Source organism: Lampetra fluviatilis, chromosome 1 (genome assembly GCF_964198595.1).
Source record: "Lampetra fluviatilis chromosome 1, kcLamFluv1.1, whole genome shotgun sequence".
NCBI classification, from domain to species: Eukaryota; Metazoa; Chordata; class Hyperoartia; order Petromyzontiformes; family Petromyzontidae; genus Lampetra; species Lampetra fluviatilis.
This window is the reverse complement of record NC_136275.1, coordinates 12,263,390-12,280,911: the sequence shown is the minus strand read 5'-3', so window position 1 is coordinate 12,280,911 and position 17,522 is coordinate 12,263,390. Positions and strand designations below refer to the sequence as shown.

The following is a 17,522-nucleotide window of genomic DNA, read 5'->3' as shown; positions in this document are numbered from 1 at the left end:
CATGCACGACCGGAAAACATCTAGGCAGCAGTATTTGAATGCGATTCCAATAATAGTGTGGCAAAATACTTCTAACGATGCTAGTTATTATGTTAACTTTAATATTTAACAAATGCTCATAAAAAAGTACAATTATATGCTTGTGTTCGTAGAGCATATGCAAAATAAATTCCCCTGTCAACTCCCCTGTTGAAAGAAATAAAAAAAATCTGATTAATTTTATATCGCGTCGTTCATACAAACTGCATCTCACAATCACTGAGGAACTAGAGATACGCTTGAAGGCTGCCAGACAGTTATCCGGTGGCAACAATTACTCTGCAGTTATCTATATATTGTATTGTGACATTGATTGTAAACTTGTACATTGATGTAGAAAATGGAGCAAAAACAAATTTTTTTGTTATTTTAAACAATGCACAAGTTTCTTGAATCTCACCACTTCTGTCGAATCAGCAGAATAAACGAGTAAACCACAGTTGACCAGCAGGTAGCTTGTGGTGGGGTAAAGTGTGAGTACTCCCACCTCTTCAAAAATGTCTGGATAGAATCAAAGTTTAGTCCAAATACCATCTTAAGGAGGATATCTATAACTCCCTGTAGTGGAGTCCCTTCTGCAAGAAGTGGCATTAGCAAGAAATTTCATGGCTGTACCTTTACCTGTATGGGGGATGGCCCGCTCTGGCAGGCCAGGTGCTGCAGGGCTGGCGATGCCCGCTGTTCGGCCGTCCCCATTGCCGGCAAGGACGGCGTTCCCGTTGACTCTTCAGCACGGACCACAAGGCAGGTGCACAATTAAGCAAACCTCACCCGACAACATTTATTGTCAGGTGACGTATTATGAAACAATAAGAACGACACTAGAGTGCAACTGGTCGATTGGGTGGCAGGTTTTCAGATGCAGCATCATATCAACGCTGGCACGTAACTTGGTTAAATTAATAACGCTAAAACGAGTAAACTTTTTTTGGCTGTTTTGCGGGGAAAACCTTGCGCACCGTGAAATAGGGTTTCCCATTACTGGGTCGGTTGGAATTATTCATGCACGCATTGTGTCCCAGGTAATCGGAATCGGGCCGTGCCAACTTAAAAGTGCACTTCATTTTCTCTCCATTGGTCAGAATAAATCTCCATTTGGTCCAACCAAGAGCTGACTTTCTTTTTTATTTTCTCCCAAAAAAAAGAACATGTTGCAAAATGTCCAAACCTGTTACCACACGAGTGCATCACTTGTTTTTGGTCACGTTTTAGAACGCAGTTGCACGGCATTTAAAGATTCTAAATAGACTTGATTAGCAAAGCTCTTGCAACAAAGTAGTCATTGGCGCTGAGCCTGGATCCGTGCATCTTTGTGAGAAAGTTAATTGGATCACAGGATGCTGCGTGGCTCGTGGGGCTCAAAGACAGCGCAAGAAAAGGAAGCAAATTACCAACGCGCTCTTAGTCGCAGATGAGTAATTCTGTTGGCACACCAGCGCTTGAGCATACATGTTTTCCGGTGAAACACGCACGTATGAGTTTTGTTTATTGCATAACGTAGAGTTTAAACTATATTTACAATGCACAATTCGTTATTATTTTGTAGGTGCACAAATAAAGGTGCGATGGGTGTAAGAATGAATAATAAATTAAACGTACCAATGGTTGTACACATTTCTAATATCTATTCCTTAATGAACTTCACGCACACACTTCTTGTGGAGGAGGCCCTGAAGCTCTCTGTTCTTTTGTCAGAAATTCCCCCAACTCAGAGAGACAAGTGAAAAATGGTTATAAAATACACCAACTCCACAGTCATATAACTTGCCACTGCCCAACCTCCCAATGTCAGATTGATGAAGTGTTCCCCGAACCCAAGCACTCGCATGAACAAGAAACAAATACGCTACACCACTGTCTCCTCCTGAAAAATACACGTTTTAAGTGTTAACTTTATAAACAATGCCTGTTATTTACATAAACAAATAATGCATTGGGCATTTAACTCTTTGGCACAATTGGACTGTTCTGAAAGTCAATTAATTGATCATGGCTATGGCTAATATGCAGGACAGTTTTAATCATAAGTTGAGGACATGTCAACAATGTGAATGTGTTTAGTAGCATTTTTAAACATTAATTTGTGCATCCTATGTCTCGCAACAGGCTTCTTTATAAACACACAAAATGTTATAAGATTAATTAAGGTGTGCAAATAAAGGCAGAAGCAAAATAAATGAATTATGTTGTATCAGTGCCTATTGATTTACATCAGTTTGATCCCGATACAGCTAGTCTCTCGAGCTAAAGGAACTCGGCATGACTTGTCTTAGACAATACCCAAGCTAAATGCTTGAAGCATAACTCGATGTATACAAGATTTGACCATACAATTGAAAATCACTGCCAGGAAATGACACATTCACAATTGATGTACATTACTAGAACACAAAACATTTTTGCGAGCGATGCTTATTTTGATAAAATAAAAGCTTGAAAACCAGTTACAAATATTACCTTACATTCTATGGAACTGACATTCAACAGTAGTCGTGCATGGATTAGCACACTATGCGACGAACCTGGCAAACTGAACTCAATTACTGGCCCCAGCTAACATCAGTGGAGAGTAATATCTAGATCAGTCATGGTACCTCCTTTCTCACGAACCCATGCTGACTAGCACGAAGCGTGCTTAAATAACCCCCCGACCGACACAATGTGAGGAGGCGTTCATTCAGCAGCGGATTGACAGAGCTATAAATTATTATTATTATTAGATGATGATATTAAGTGCATAAAGTATGTGTTTTTGCTGTACTTAAAAAAAAGTTGCGGGGACATTGTCAGTTCTAATGTTGCTCTTTGGTTCTTTCGGTAAAGTCACGTAGAAAGAGAAAATAATAAATAATAGCAAACGACGTTTCGATTGCAACACAAGCAATCATCATCAGGTACAAATGAAAGAGAAAACAAAACCTAGCAAACTTAGAAATATAATGTAATACAACACAGATAGTCGGCTAACATAACAGTCAGCACCATACCTGGTTGATTACGTTCTTCCAAAGATTGCAACATTTAAGAGAGAGAGATTAAACACAGAACAGGAGACACATAGACAGACACGTAAACAGAGAGAGATAACACAGATACACAGAGAGAGACAAACACATAGGCACACAGAGAAACGACTGTTATGTTTGCCGACTATCTGTGTTGTATTACATTATATTTCTAAGTTTACTAGGTTTTGTTTTCTCTGTCATTTGTACCTGATGATGATTGCTTGTGTTGCAATCGAAACGTCGTATGCTATTATTTTCTCTTTCTACGTGACTTTACCGAAAGAACCAAAGAGTAATTCCTGCAGACACGAAAGCGCCAAATCAAGTTTTAGTTCTAATGTGGCAATATGTCAATGCAATTAATGAACAAAATAGGAAACGAGTTTTCAACACTCACCAAAGCTGCCGTGTGTCTCTTCCTCCAGTCGGCCCTCTGTTGATCTCATGGTCATAATCATGGGCTCTTTCAACCCTGCACTCCTGTTCTCCACCATGTTCGGCACGCCCAGGTGCAGCTGCACATTTTGGCTCTCTGCTGGTGGTCTAATGTTGCACATTCCGTCCTCGGGTGTCTGTGTCCCAGCCCAGCTGCCCGGCTCGTTTGCATCCTGCAGCTCGGCTCTGCTATTTGTTGCTCTCATGCTTTCCCTGCAATCCAGCAAGGGGTCTTGAGTCTCTACCAGGCACGTCAGCTTCTGTCTCTGGTCCGTGAACACTGTCGACTGGTATCGGCCGTTTGCCTGAGTGTTGAACGTGGGAAGTCTCTCTGTGTTGGCCAAAACAATGTTCTGTGTGTCCTTTGAACTTTCAAACAGCCGTCTCTTTTCACAGTTGCCACTCAATAGCAGGGATGAACTGAGAGGCGGAACCTTGCTGTTCAGCTGGCGATGCTGCTCAGAGATCATTGCATCCTACCACAAAATAACAAAACAACACAAAAGGGTGGCTAAGTTATTACATGTATGTATGTAGAACTTCCTTTGCACCGTACGTAGCCAACTGTGCTAATCGGAGGGGAAAGCGAGCCAGACAATAATCTCACACCAGTCAAATTGCCGTGTGGCCGTATGTAGGTGGTATGTTGTATTTACATTATTTTCCAAATTCAGATATGTCTCGAACCATACTTACATTGATCAATGGTGATGTCACACAAATCAAATATAATTTGTCAGATTTGGGACTGTGGTGCCACGTTACTTTTAAACTCACACTGCTAAGTCGTAATATTGCATCTAAGTAGGCCTGTGTGGCATGTTCATGCTTTTAAATGTAGCCGAGCTTGATCAGAAATGCGGTGATGTTGGCCAGTCTTTTACATGTGTAGTGGTGATACGCGCTGGGGTAGCGATCGGGTGCCAGCACGTCGTGATTGGCTGTGTGTGTGGTGACGCGCGCTGACGGTGAGGGATCAGGGGTCAGCGCGGGGTCGTGGGTTGTGTGGTGCTGATTGGCTGTGTGCCGGTGACGCGCTGGAGAGGGAGTGATCGGGTGGCAGCGCGGCGTGATTGGTTGGGGAGTGGAAACACGCGCTGGGGGAAAACGGATCGTAGAGATAGCGCGTCGTGATTGGTTCACTAAGGAGCGATGCTCACGTCGAGGTCCGCATCCGCTCCGTCTCCCGTGAGGAGGGACTATATAAGGTGATGCGCACGGGCGTACGGGGAGAGTGTAACCAGCGAAGACTGAAGACGGAGAGGAAGAGATAGGGCCCTGCGGTACCCAGTCCCGCTGTCTTGTGGGGACCGGGACTCTGTGTAACCCAGAGGCGGAGTGTAGGGTGAGCATGCAGTGTGAGCATGCAGAGTGTGTAGCCAGAGGCTTAGGGTCTACACGAGACGAGTGATGAGTGTGTAGCCAGAGGCATAGGGTCTACACGAGACGAGTGATGTGTGTGTAGCCAGAGGCATAGGGTCTACACGAGACGAGTGATGTGTGTGTAGCCAGAGGCATAGGGTCTACACGACACGAGTGAAGAGTGTAGCCAGAGGCAGAGAGTCTACACGAGCTAAGTGAAGAGTGTAGCCAGAGGCAGAGAGTCTACACGAGCTAAGTGAAGTGTGCAGTCGGAAGAATAGAGACCACACGTTGTATTGTGACAAGTCAAGATTTAATAAAAAGTGTGTTACCCGTCAAGGAGTTTCCTGCCGTCATTTCCAATACTTCAACTGGCGTCAGAAGTGAAACAGTCTTCCAAGCATGGATACAAGGAAAACCAGTCGGACCCACGGGATTGACCGCAAGGATAACCTTGACGACCCGGGCCAGCTGCCATCGGGGGGCGAGGACGAAGAATGGCCCACGCTGCAAGATCCGCCGACGGCGCCGGATGAGCGACTGGGGACCGATGCCGTGCTCCGCGAGGCGCACTCCCGTCTGGCGGAGCTGCTGCTCGCCGCCGCGTCCATCCTGGCGGAAATCAGCTCGTCGGCTGGAGCGGGGACGGCGGCGGACATTCTACAGGGTCGCCCCGCAGATTCCCGCCAAAATGACTTGGCGATTCCCGCCATTTCATCTGCGTCGACTTTTGGCGGGAACGGCGACCGCCACGTGGCGGCGGTTCTCCAAGCGCGCCCTCTTACGTCATCAACGCGCGCTGCGGACCGCCATCAGACACCCGCCACTGGGGCCGCCATCTTACACACCGACGGGGCGGCGGGAAGGAACCACGAGGCAGAGGACGACTTAATTTTTCAACAGCGCCTTCCCGCACTGTCAGCCTTCAAGGCGGAAGGCGGGGACTGGGGCCAATTTCAGCGCAGGTTTTTGGCGCATCAGGAGATGTCCGCCTGGTCCGACGCTACGGCGCTGCGGGCACTGCCTGCCATGTTGGACGACAACGCGCTCGCGGCCTTCATGTCAGCACGGAGGTCGGACCGCTCCATGCTTCAGGCAGCGCTGGGTCTCATGGCCAAGGTCTACGGACCTCCCTCGGCGTGTCGCCATCATTTTGATGCAAGGCGGAAGGCGGACACGGAGACCGCGCTCGCCTATCGCACGGCGTTGCTGGCTCTCGCCGATGCCGCATTCCCTCGTATGGATGAGGAGGGCCAGGATGCGATGGTTTTGGAGCAGCTGCTTAAGTTGGCGCAGGACCTGGGGGTCCCCATCAACACGGCCGACGACATCGATATTTCTTCCTTGCGGGTCGCTACGAGTATACAAGCGCACGAGGTCCTTCAACGCAAACAGGGGGTCGTCTGCAACGCTGCCGTGGCCTCAGCTCCGGGTCCGGTGATCACCGAACCCCAAGTCGTCAGCCCACGAGAGGAGGCGTTCACCGCGGGACGACCAGGGGACTGGAGGTCGGGGGGTCGGTCGCCTCTACGATCGGCCCGCAAGCTGGAGCAACCGAGATCTCCGACGACCCTCATCACGTGTTATAACTGCGGCCTCCGGGGCCACGTGGCGTCCGGTTGCCGCGCTCCACGTCAGCGCGCCATGGGATCTCGGCTGGACGACGACCAAGGCCCCAAGTCATCCCTACAAACCCCGGCAAGTCGCGGCACCTCACATGCTCGGCCCACACACTCGACACGCATGGGCCGTCGCGGGGCGGCGGAGGAGGGCCGGTTAGGGTTCGGGGATTCGGTTCGGCGAGGGGGGTTCGGCCGGGACCGGGGAGACATTGAATGGTCGGAGTTGGGGCACAGAATTGTGGCTGCTTCAGCGGGTTCATCCGTCGTTACGGGATCTATTGATGGGGTCGAGGTCAGGGTATTGGTGGACACGGGGGCGTCGGCGACTATTATATCGGACCTCATTTACAACATTCTCCCCGTCCAATGCCGTCCGCTGCTCCCAGTGGATGTGCCATTTTACGCCGCTAATGGGGGATCATTGGGCATTATCGGTCAGATTAGGGCGTCCATTTGCATTGGAGATATCAAATTGTCGGGACCCGTTTTCGTTTCGTCTTCTTTGGCGGTTCCTTGTCTATTGGGCACTGATTTTTTGGCTAAGATGCCCATTAAAATTCTCATCGATCAGCGTTGCATTGAACTACCATCGGGTCGCCGTATTTTATTTTTGACGAACCCTACTGAGATTCGGACGGCGTGCGCTACGATACAAGCGTTGGCGACACAGACCGTGCACGTGCCCCCGGGTTCACAGATGTTAATTCCCCTCCGGTTGCGGAAACCATGGGTGGGGGGGACTTCGGAACAAGGCATGCTTTTGGGTCCTTCTAACAGGGCTGTCGGGGGGGTCGATTTGTCGGTGGCTCACACTTTGGTTCGGGCTGACAAGGATCCGTTTGTGATGGTTTTAAACGCTGGGTCGCGGCCAGCCGTCATTCAGCAGGACACCGTGCTGGCTCACGCGGCGCGGGTCCCTGCGGATGAGCGGCTGGTTGTGCACGTTGATCCGAGCCCCACGCAGAACATTGAACCGAGGGAGGACCTTGAATGGGTCCATTCGCTGTGCGCGGGCTCGGACAATTTGTCAGCGGTGCAGTTGGGTGCGCTGCGCGAGTTACTAATGGAATTTCCTGATGTGTTCAGTAAACATAAGTATGACATTGGGTGCACGAATTTGGTACGCCACCAAATTGACACGGGCGATGCGGCACCGGTCAGGCTAAATCCCTTCCGACTGAGTCCTGCTGAGAAGGAACATGTTCAGTCGGCCGTTAACGATATGCTTGAAGCCGACATTATTTCGCCTTCCTCCAGTCCTTGGGGAGCACCTATTGTGCTGGTTAAGAAGCAGGACGGGTCCTTGCGATTTTGCGTAGATTTCCGTCGCCTGAATAAGATCTCTGTGGCTGACGCGTATCCGCTCCCCAGGATGGACGAGTCCCTCGATGCATTGTCTGGTGCGCGATATTTTTCGACTCTTGATTTATTATCGGGATTCTGGCAGTTGCCACTCGACAAAGAGTCTAAACCTAAGACAGCATTTCGGACTCCAGGGGGCCTGTTCCAGTTTAACCGGTTACCCATGGGACTTCACTCCTCTCCAGCGACGTTTCAGCACCTTATGGAGTTGGTTTTGTCGGGCTTGCAATGGGATACGTGCTTGATTTACCTTGACGATGTCATTGTTTTCAGTAAAACATTTGAGGAACACCTCCAGCGATTGAGAGGGGTGTTCTTACGAATGCGATCGGCTAAATTAAAATTTAAACCGGCCAAATGCCACCTTTTTCGTAAGTCCGTTAGATACTTGGGTCACATTGTCGACTCTTCGGGGATCTCTACCGATCCCGCGAAGACGGACTGTGTCAGTTCATGGCCGACACCCACGTCAGTTTCAGACGTGCGCAGTTTCATCGGTTTTGCTTCGTATTACCGCCGATTCGTTGAGCACTTCGCCACTATTGCAAAACCCTTGCACGCTCTAACGGCGAAAGGAGTGAAGTTCCGATGGGGACCGGAGGAGGAGACCGCGTTCTGCTCCCTCCGGGACGCCTTGGTGGGTGCCCCACCCTTGCGCTATCCGGATTTTGCGAGTCCCTTCTTGCTAGATACGGATGCTAGCAACACGGGCATTGGGGGGGTACTATCCCAAGTCGTTGGGGGAGTCGAAAGGGTGGTCGCTTATGGTAGCAGGGTGTTGTCTCCGGCGAAGCAGCGCTACTGCGTCACCCGTCGCGAACTGCTTGCCATTGTTTTTTTTGTACAACAGTTCAGACCGTATCTCTATGGTCGTCACTTTACGGTCCGGACGGACCACGCGGCGCTACAGTATTCATTGAGGGTCGCCAAACCCTCGGGCCAATTGTCACGGTGGTTGGAAGTCCTCCAGGACTATCAGTTCACGACCACATACCGTAAGGGGTTGCGACACACAAATACCGATGCCCTGTCGCGATTGTTGCCTTGTCAGAAATGTGCGTGTCTATCGGGATCGGCGCGCTGTAAACCGCCGGTTGTGGAAGATATGGGGGCATTGGCTGCGACCGCGGGCGCACCAATCGGGGATGTCCCCGCTACCTCTCAGGATCAGGACTCGCTGCTCTCACTGTCGCTGAGTGAGTGGGGCCGCCTCCAAATGGCGGACAGCTCCCTGCTAGCATTGCGCCGCAGGGTGGGGGGTCCTAAAGAGGACCAGGAGCGAACTGGCTCCTACGTACTTAAACAAGGCATGTTAATGAGATGGGACAGTTTGTCCCGGCGGCATGCACTGGTGGTGCCTTCTGCTGTGAGGGGGAAAGTTGTTTTGGCCGCACACGAACGCCTCTTGCATTTGGGAGTAAACAAAACGCTTGCCCTGCTTCAGCGTGACTATTATTGGCCGGGAATGGGGAGCGACGTGGTAAATATTCTGAAGGGATGCGTTGAGTGCGCCAGGCAAAAACCACCGCCCGTGGCAGCTAATCCACCGCTGCAATCTATTCAAGTCTCGCGCACTAACGAGCTCGTTGCGCTCGATATTCTGGGGCCCTTTCCAGTCACGCCTAGGGGTAATAAGTACCTGTTGGTGGGGGTCGAATATTTTACCCGGTGGCCTATGGCGTGGCCACTCGCCAACCAGTCGGCGGCGGTTGTGACGGACGCCTTTGTCCAGGGCTACGTCCTGGACAAGGGGGCTCCCGAATGCTTGCTGACCGACCAAGGGAAAATTTTTTCAAGTAAATTGCTGCAAGAGGTGTGCGATCTGTTGGGTACTAAGAAGGTGCGTACCTCCCCGTACCACCCGCAGACGGACGGGATGGTGGAGAGATCCACAAGACCTTGACTTCTATGCTGTGCCAGCGGGTGTGTGAGGCACATGTTGATTGGGACCTGCAGGTCCCGGGGGTCCTCGCCGCGTATAGAATGGCCCCCCATGCAGCGACGGGGTTTTCCCCATTTTATCTGATGTACGGTCGGGAAGCCGACCCGCCCATGGAAACGCAGCTTGGCCTGTCCGCACCACGAACTAATTCTAAATTGGCAGAACATATTAAATTTAACATTCATAAGCTGACAGAGGCGAGGGAGGCCACACGGCTTAATTTGCGGGCTCGCCAAATTGCTAACGAGCGGTTGCGTGCACGAAAGGTGTCCGTGCACGACTGGAAACCAGGTGACAGGGCCTGGCTGCATTGCCTTCAGGCACCTTTGGCTACGTCGCCTAAATTGTTGAAGCCATGGCGGGGACCCGTGGAGGTCGTGCGTGTTGCACGCCCCCAGTGCGTTCAGATAAAATGGGGAAAGCGACGGTGGTACGTCCACCCCTCCCGACTGAAACCGTTCTCGCCTCCATATGGCCTCCCCTTGTGTCGTGAGGGCCGAGCATGTGACGTGACCGACGACCCAAAGGGGAAAATGTCTCTGCCTGATCCTCACATGTTTCCGGCTGATCTCCTCCCAGGTGTGTCGGAACTGACAGCTGCCGACCACCGGCGGCCGGATCTTCGCGGCGGGGCCGGTCCTTTCAGGCCCGATCCACGCCGTCTAGAGCAGCCGGAACCACCGGACGGTCGTCAGCGTCCCGTCCCATATGACGGACCGGCCAGACGGACTCGCGCCAGGTCGCGCTACTTTTCATGACCTACCATGTGAGGAGTCGAGGAAGCTGGAGCGCCTCGTCACTGCGTTAGTCACAGAGACGCTGGGCGCGTTCATTTTCTGGAAATCGCTTTTATTATGTTGTTCGTCGGGCTGTATATAGCTTCTTATAAGGTGTTGTGTGTGTTATTGTTGACTTTTCTTGTGTTAGTTGTCAAATTGTACATAGGTTGCTGTTGTGTTGTTGTGTTGTGTTACGGGGCACACTGGGGGGTGGGGGTTTTGTTGTGTTAACGTTGTGTGATGTTGTTGGTTAGCAGCCGGGCCGGCTGCGAGCTATGTGGGAAGGGGTGATGTAGTGGTGATACGCGCTGGGGTAGCGATCGGGTGCCAGCGCGTCGTGATTGGCTGTGTGTGTGGTGACGCGCGCTGACGGTGAGGGATCAGGGGTCAGCGCGGGGTCGTGGGTTGTGTGGTGCTGATTGGCTGTGTGCCGGTGACGCGCTGGAGAGGGAGTGATCCAGGTGGTAGCGCGGCGTGATTGGTTGGGGAGTGGAAACACGCGCTGGGGGAAAACGGATCGTAGAGATAGCGCGTCGTGATTGGTTCACTAAGGAGAGATGCTCACGTCGAGGTCCGCATCCGCTCCGTCTCCCGTGAGGAGGGACTATATAAGGTGATGCGCACGGGCGTACGGGGAGAGTGTAACCAGCGAAGACTGAAGACGGAGAGGAAGAGATAGGGCCCTGCGGTACCCAGTCCCGCTGTCCTGTGGGGACCGGGACTCTGTGTAACCCAGAGGCGGAGTGTAGGGTGAGCATGCAGTGTGAGCATGCAGAGTGTGTAGCCAGAGGCTTAGGGTCTACACGAGACGAGTGATGAGTGTGTAGCCAGAGGCATAGGGTCTACACGAGACGAGTGATGTGTGTGTAGCCAGAGGCATAGGGTCTACACGAGACGAGTGATGTGTGTGTAGCCAGAGGCATAGGGTCTAGACGAGACGAGTGAAGAGTGTAGCCAGAGGCAGAGAGTCTACACGAGCTAAGTGAAGAGTGTAGCCAGAGGCAGAGAGTCTACACGAGCTAAGTGAAGTGTGCAGTCGGAAGAATAGAGACCACACGTTGTATTGTGACAAGTCAAGATTTAATAAAAAGTGTGTTACCCGTCAAGGAGTTTCCTGCCGTCATTTCCAATACTTCACATGTAAAAGCCCTAATATAGTCTATTTCCATCATTTGTAACCTACAAATAAAATTAGAAACAACCCAGGTCAAAGTTAGTCCGAGGTTGAGGGGCTCACGTCACCAGAAGCCAATAAAGCCGATTGAATGAATAGTTGACTTAATAATAAATTGCAATTTAGTACCTGACCCCAAAATGATTGAGCAGTGATTGAGTGTTTACCGTTGTTTAAGGCCAAGCTTCTACCCCAACCTGGCTTTAATCAGCGCTGAAGTGGGTATTAGGACTAATCCAGTTTATCTCGCGATATGCCAAGGGGAATTTACATTTTTATCATAACAGCTTTTGATATATGTATTTTTTAAGCAAATACGGCATGACTTTAATAACTTGAACAGAGGAATGTGACTTCATATTTGTGTTTATATTTTCCATTCAATCATCTGCTGCGTTTATTTTTTACAGCAATGAAAGTACACAATCGTCATCTTATGCTGTGTTATATAATATACTTGAATAATTCACACACATGTTGTGTTTTAGCAAGGATGCTTTGTGATCCAGAAACGGTGTGCAATTTTCGACACAGCAATGAGATGTTAAATGTGACCATTACGTGTAAAGTAAAACATTTAATTTTACAGATACATAACTCGGTCTCAAAAACCTGCGAAAACCCAATAACACTTTCCACTTAACAGTTCATTTTCATCAGATTTGTCCTCATGGTTGTAATTGCGTTGAAGATGCAGGCTTTACATGGTTTGATACCATATGTTGATCATCTAACATAACTATTGTGGCTTTTAATGAAAGCTGACTTTAGCCTCTCTATTTATAACACTACCTGACAATGGCACTTTTCTGTAAGGGAAAATAAATAAAATAATCATCCCTTGCCTGAATAAGTTATGCCCCCTCTACCACTACTCAACATTCATTTTTGAGCCTCCACTTTGAATGCAGTGAGACACGATGAGTATATTCGAGCTAATGCACCTCGCCTGGGCTAAAATGGGTGTGGCAGCTGAAAGCTGCTAGTATAATCAATTGACCAACTGCAGCAAGACACTTGCCTTTGAGAAAGAAAAAAACATCCGACATGTATACAGACTTATCCCTGTCCTAATAATGGGGACAACAGACGTAGAATGACGAATCAATCACATTTATGAAGATGAACACGCGTAACACGTTTCTCTTTCTCACGAGGTCAGACATATTTGCTGATGTAAATAGCGGGTATAATTCAATCAAACTTTACATTTAATTTAATGATTTTTTTAAATCATGACTTAAAGCTTTCGTGACTTTAGGAACTCATATTCTTTTGGTCTTTCGGTAAAGCCACGTAGATAGAACAAATTATAAAATAATAACAATATCACGACGTTTCGATCGCAACACAAGCAATCGTCATCAGGTGAAAAATATAGCGGGAGAGCATCTGAGAATATATCGTGGGAGTGCTGCTAAGGCAGGGAGTTATAAAGGTTTGAGATGGATGTAGCCCAAGGGTCAGTGGGTGGGGCTAGAGATGAAATTTGCATGTAAATGTAAGATCAGAGAAATCTTGACAAACGAAGCTGTGGGGGGTGACTATTGTATTGCGAGAGATTAGCATGTCAATGTTAGAAATTTGCTTGTAAATGTAAGCTCGGAGAGAGCTCGGAAAGAGCCATCACCACATGGAGGTGGAAAAGGATGGCAAGCCGCCATTTACTAATGTAGCCCAAGGGTCAGTGGGCGGGGCGAGAGATGAAATTTGCATGGTAATGTAAGATCCGAGAAATCTTGATAAATTAAGCTATGGGGGTGGCCATTGTATTGTGAGAGATTAGCATGTCAATGTAAGAAATTTGCTTGTGGCGATGGCTCTTTCCGAGCTGTCTCCGAGCTTACATTTACTAGCAAATTTCTTACATTGACATGCTAATCTCTCACAATACAATGGCCACCCCCACAGCTTCGTTTGTCAAGATTTCTCTGATTTTACATTTACATGCAAATGTTATCTCTAGACCCGCCCACTGACCCTTGAGCTACACCAATCTCAAACCTTTATAACTCCGTTCCTTAGCAGCGCTCCCACCATATATTCTCAGCAGCTCTCCCGCTATTTTTTCACCTGATGACGATTGCTTGTGTTGCGATCGAAACGTCGTGATATTGTTATTATTTTTATTATTTTATTATTTGTTCTATCTACGTGGCTTTACCGAAAGACCCAAAGAATATGATAAATTTAAATTTACATTGTTTTATTTGCTGTCTAGACTGGTTGATCTTCTTGGTTCTTTCGGTAAAGTCACGTAGAAGGGAAGTAATAAAATAATAAAAATAAAACAATTCTCACGACGTTTCGGCCACAACGCAAGCAGCCGTCCTCAGGTGAAAACCAGGTCTGTCGAGGCGACAGCGTCTGAATGAAACAGCACACGTGCTTGGAGCATATATATAAGCCGGGTTGGAAGGGGGGGAAAGGGGCGCCTTGACAAAAGAATATGCATATCAATAGGAATTTAGCATATTTATGGGAAATGCAGGTATGTGATTAGTACTACCTGCATTTCCCATATCCCTTCCCTTTGATGCTGCTAATCCTGCATAATGCACGGGCATAAGTAGTACTAATCACATACCTGCATTTCCCATAAATATGCTAAATTCCTATTGATATACATATTCTTTTGTCAAGGCGCCCCTTTTCCCCCCTTCCAACCCAGCTTATATATATGCTCCAAGCACGTGTGCTGTTTCATTCAGACGCTGTCGCCTCGACAGACCTGGTTTTCACCTGAGGACGGCTGCTTGCGTTGTGGCCGAAACGTCGTGAGAATTGTTTTATTATGTTTAATTTTTATTATTTTATTACTTCCCTTCTACGTGACTTTACCGAAAGAACCAAGAAGATGAATCCCTGCAGTCACGAAAGCTTTAAATAGACTGGTTTACTCAAACATCTGGTTTAAATTGTTTAGAATATATGTTAATAATACGTACATTGTCATATTCTTTGGGTCTTTCAGTAAAGCCCCGTATATAGAAAAATAATAAAAAAATACGTACATTTGATAAACGTGCACATAACACTTTTACTCACTGTTTAAGCTTAAGCTTAATTCGCTTTTACTGATAGGAACCTCCTGGTTACACCAGCTCACAGGGGATTATTGTGTTCGTCCGTCCGTCATGCAGGGAGGGGCTGGGTGGGGAGGGGCTGGGTGGGGAGGGTGGGGAGGGGCTGGGTGGGGAGGGGCTGGGGGGAGTGGGGAGGGTGGGGAGGGGCTGGGTGGGGAGGGTGGGGAGGGGCTGGGTGGGGAGGGTGGGGCTGGGTGGGGGGTGGGGAGGGGCTGGTCACCCCGTGGTGCCCTTATAAAACTCAACGTTTAACCTACTCACGCCGGCTTGTGCCCGCCCTCACAGTCGGGCATATTTGCGAAATACACCACGCCGCCGTTGACCCTGGCCATTGACGGAGGAACCCAACGTTCCGACCAGCTCCTTCCGCAGGAATGTGTTTCTTATTTGTGACATGGGTACAAAGACAGTTTTAGAGCAAGTGCTATTAGCGAACACCGATGAAAGCCGGCACAGCACATGAGGGGTGAGTGGCCAACACCACGCCCGGCCGCCTTTGTCTACCCAGTGGTGATATTTACCTAGTTTGTCACTGGTGTTGGCCGTGAGTGGGAATTGAACTCGAGTAACCGGGTTCGTAGTGCAGTGCACTAAATGCTACCTTACCACACCACAAAGGTACACACAGTTTAACATGTATCCTGCATCAAGGTTCTTGGATAATAGAGAACCACGCTGCGACACACACACACAGAGTGTCACCATGTACACACACAGTGCCACCATGTACATGTAAAGACGACTTCGACGCACTTGTCTTCAGATGGTATATTTTATTAAGGCGCCACATGCTCACACTCGAACAGGCGGAGACCACACTGCAACAGCCCAGAGTCTCCCGCGCATCTCCCTTATATACGGTCCAAGGCCACGCCCCCATTCCCGAACCTTCTCGCTGATTCTAAACGCTCGCTCTACCAGCAGACTCTACCGTCCTCTTTCGTCACCTGGTCACGCTCCTATTCTCGATCATTCCCGCAGCCAGCAGTCCACTGGTACTGCAAGCTGACTCCCCTGTCATTACCTCCCGTGGCCACTAGTCCATTCGCACTGCAGGCTGAATCTACTGTCATTACATACAGACACACAGAGTGCCACCGTGTACACATGCACACAGAGTACCACCATGTACACACGCACACAGAGTGCCACTGTGTAGGCACACGCACACAGAGTGCCACCGTGTTCACACGCACACAGAGTGCCACTGTGTACACATACCCAGAGTGCTATGTACACAAACGCACACAGAGTACCGCCAGGTACACACATCAACGCAACCAGAGCAAACCCCGACGGTAACTCAAGCCTCGGATTACAAGTGGCGCGTGTGCCGGGGTCGCTCACACAGAGCCTATACTACCACATACTCTCCACTTGACATGACAGAATATAATCTATGAAAATGTTAATCAATAAAAATAGTTTAAGCTGTCGTTAAATGTGCCTCAGAAAAGTCGATAGCAATTTTTGTGATGAACAATGTCCCGGACCATCAGGGACTCGTTTGTGACAGCACTCTACCGAGAACGACTGTCGAAATAAAATAACAACTGTTGTGAAGTGACAAAAGGTATCGCCATTCAATTGCTGTATGCAGCCAAAATGCCTCTCTTTAAAGAGAACATTGTGTGCACAGCTTTTGTGCTGGGGGTAATTTAAAAGCACAGAAAAGGTATCCGTGAAAATGGCCCTTCCGAAACGCTTGCTGATAGCTAATTAATATTTAATATCACCTTTTGTCATTAAAAAAAAATACTCATCCATTATTTATTATTCATATGTATTTATGGGATGTGTGCTTGCGAGGCACTTAACTTCACAAGCATTTTGATGTATTTACTACATTAAATGTTTCACACAAATGCGGCAGTATAATGAGGAACAAAGAAATACAATTTTGCGAATTACAATCGCACATGCATCTGTTCTTAAACATCCCTTTCGATGTGCACAGTTAAAATTAATCCATAATAGAGTTTTTTTGGGGGTTAAATTGCGTATATATATAAATGTGTCGTTAAAACCTGCCACCACCCGACACAGCCAACTAGTAAGGGTTGTCACGTAAACAGAACATGCCAATTCATCACTAGTACAGCACACCGGTGTGTTGGAGAGACAAGCCACAACATTTACAATCTGAGTACGATGTTTCGCCAGTAATTACAATTAGCTTCATCAGGCGACAGCCAGATATATATATAGGCGTGGATGTGGCGTAAAGTGGGCGAGGGATTACTGAGTCAACGTACATTATGCATGTGCATTATGCGAGTCCTTTAAATTCACCTAAAATGCCGTAACAAAATATACGATACTCTCTGTATACGAACGACAATCAGAGTGATAACGTTGCGCAATGCCACAAGGAGCTGCCCGTAATTATCGTCAAGAGATATGTCTGTCTAAGGTAGTTATTATGTTTCTGGTTATTTTAGAAATTGTATTATTTGTCCAGCATACCTTTATTACAAGAGGAAACTTTGCTTCTTCACAACTTGTATTCTTAAAATGTATAAATAACACCACAAAATAAAGGACATTATATTTAATGAGACTTCACTAAAGACAATTATTATTATTATGGTAAAGAGCACAAAGCACAGCAGGTTCTAATGAAACCCACTACATTCTTTGCATACCTTATGCTACCAGTCATAAGCCTCTTGAATTCACAGCAAAAGCCATTTTGCGTTACATATCGCAGCAA

General features: G+C 48.3%; 1 protein-coding gene across 1 annotated transcript in view; it reads right to left on the bottom strand.

Moving 5' to 3' along the window:
- The window catches only part of LOC144932397 (POU domain, class 6, transcription factor 2-like), a 55,264-nt gene that overhangs the window by 32,855 nt on the left and 4,887 nt on the right, over positions 1-17,522 (bottom strand). The window contains exons 2-3 of the mRNA XM_078856409.1: positions 3,445-3,958; positions 661-764 (exon numbers count right to left, since the gene is read on the bottom strand). Coding sequence (XP_078712535.1) covers positions 661-764; positions 3,445-3,958 — 618 coding nt within the window. The remainder of the gene's footprint in view (positions 1-660; positions 765-3,444; positions 3,959-17,522) is intronic.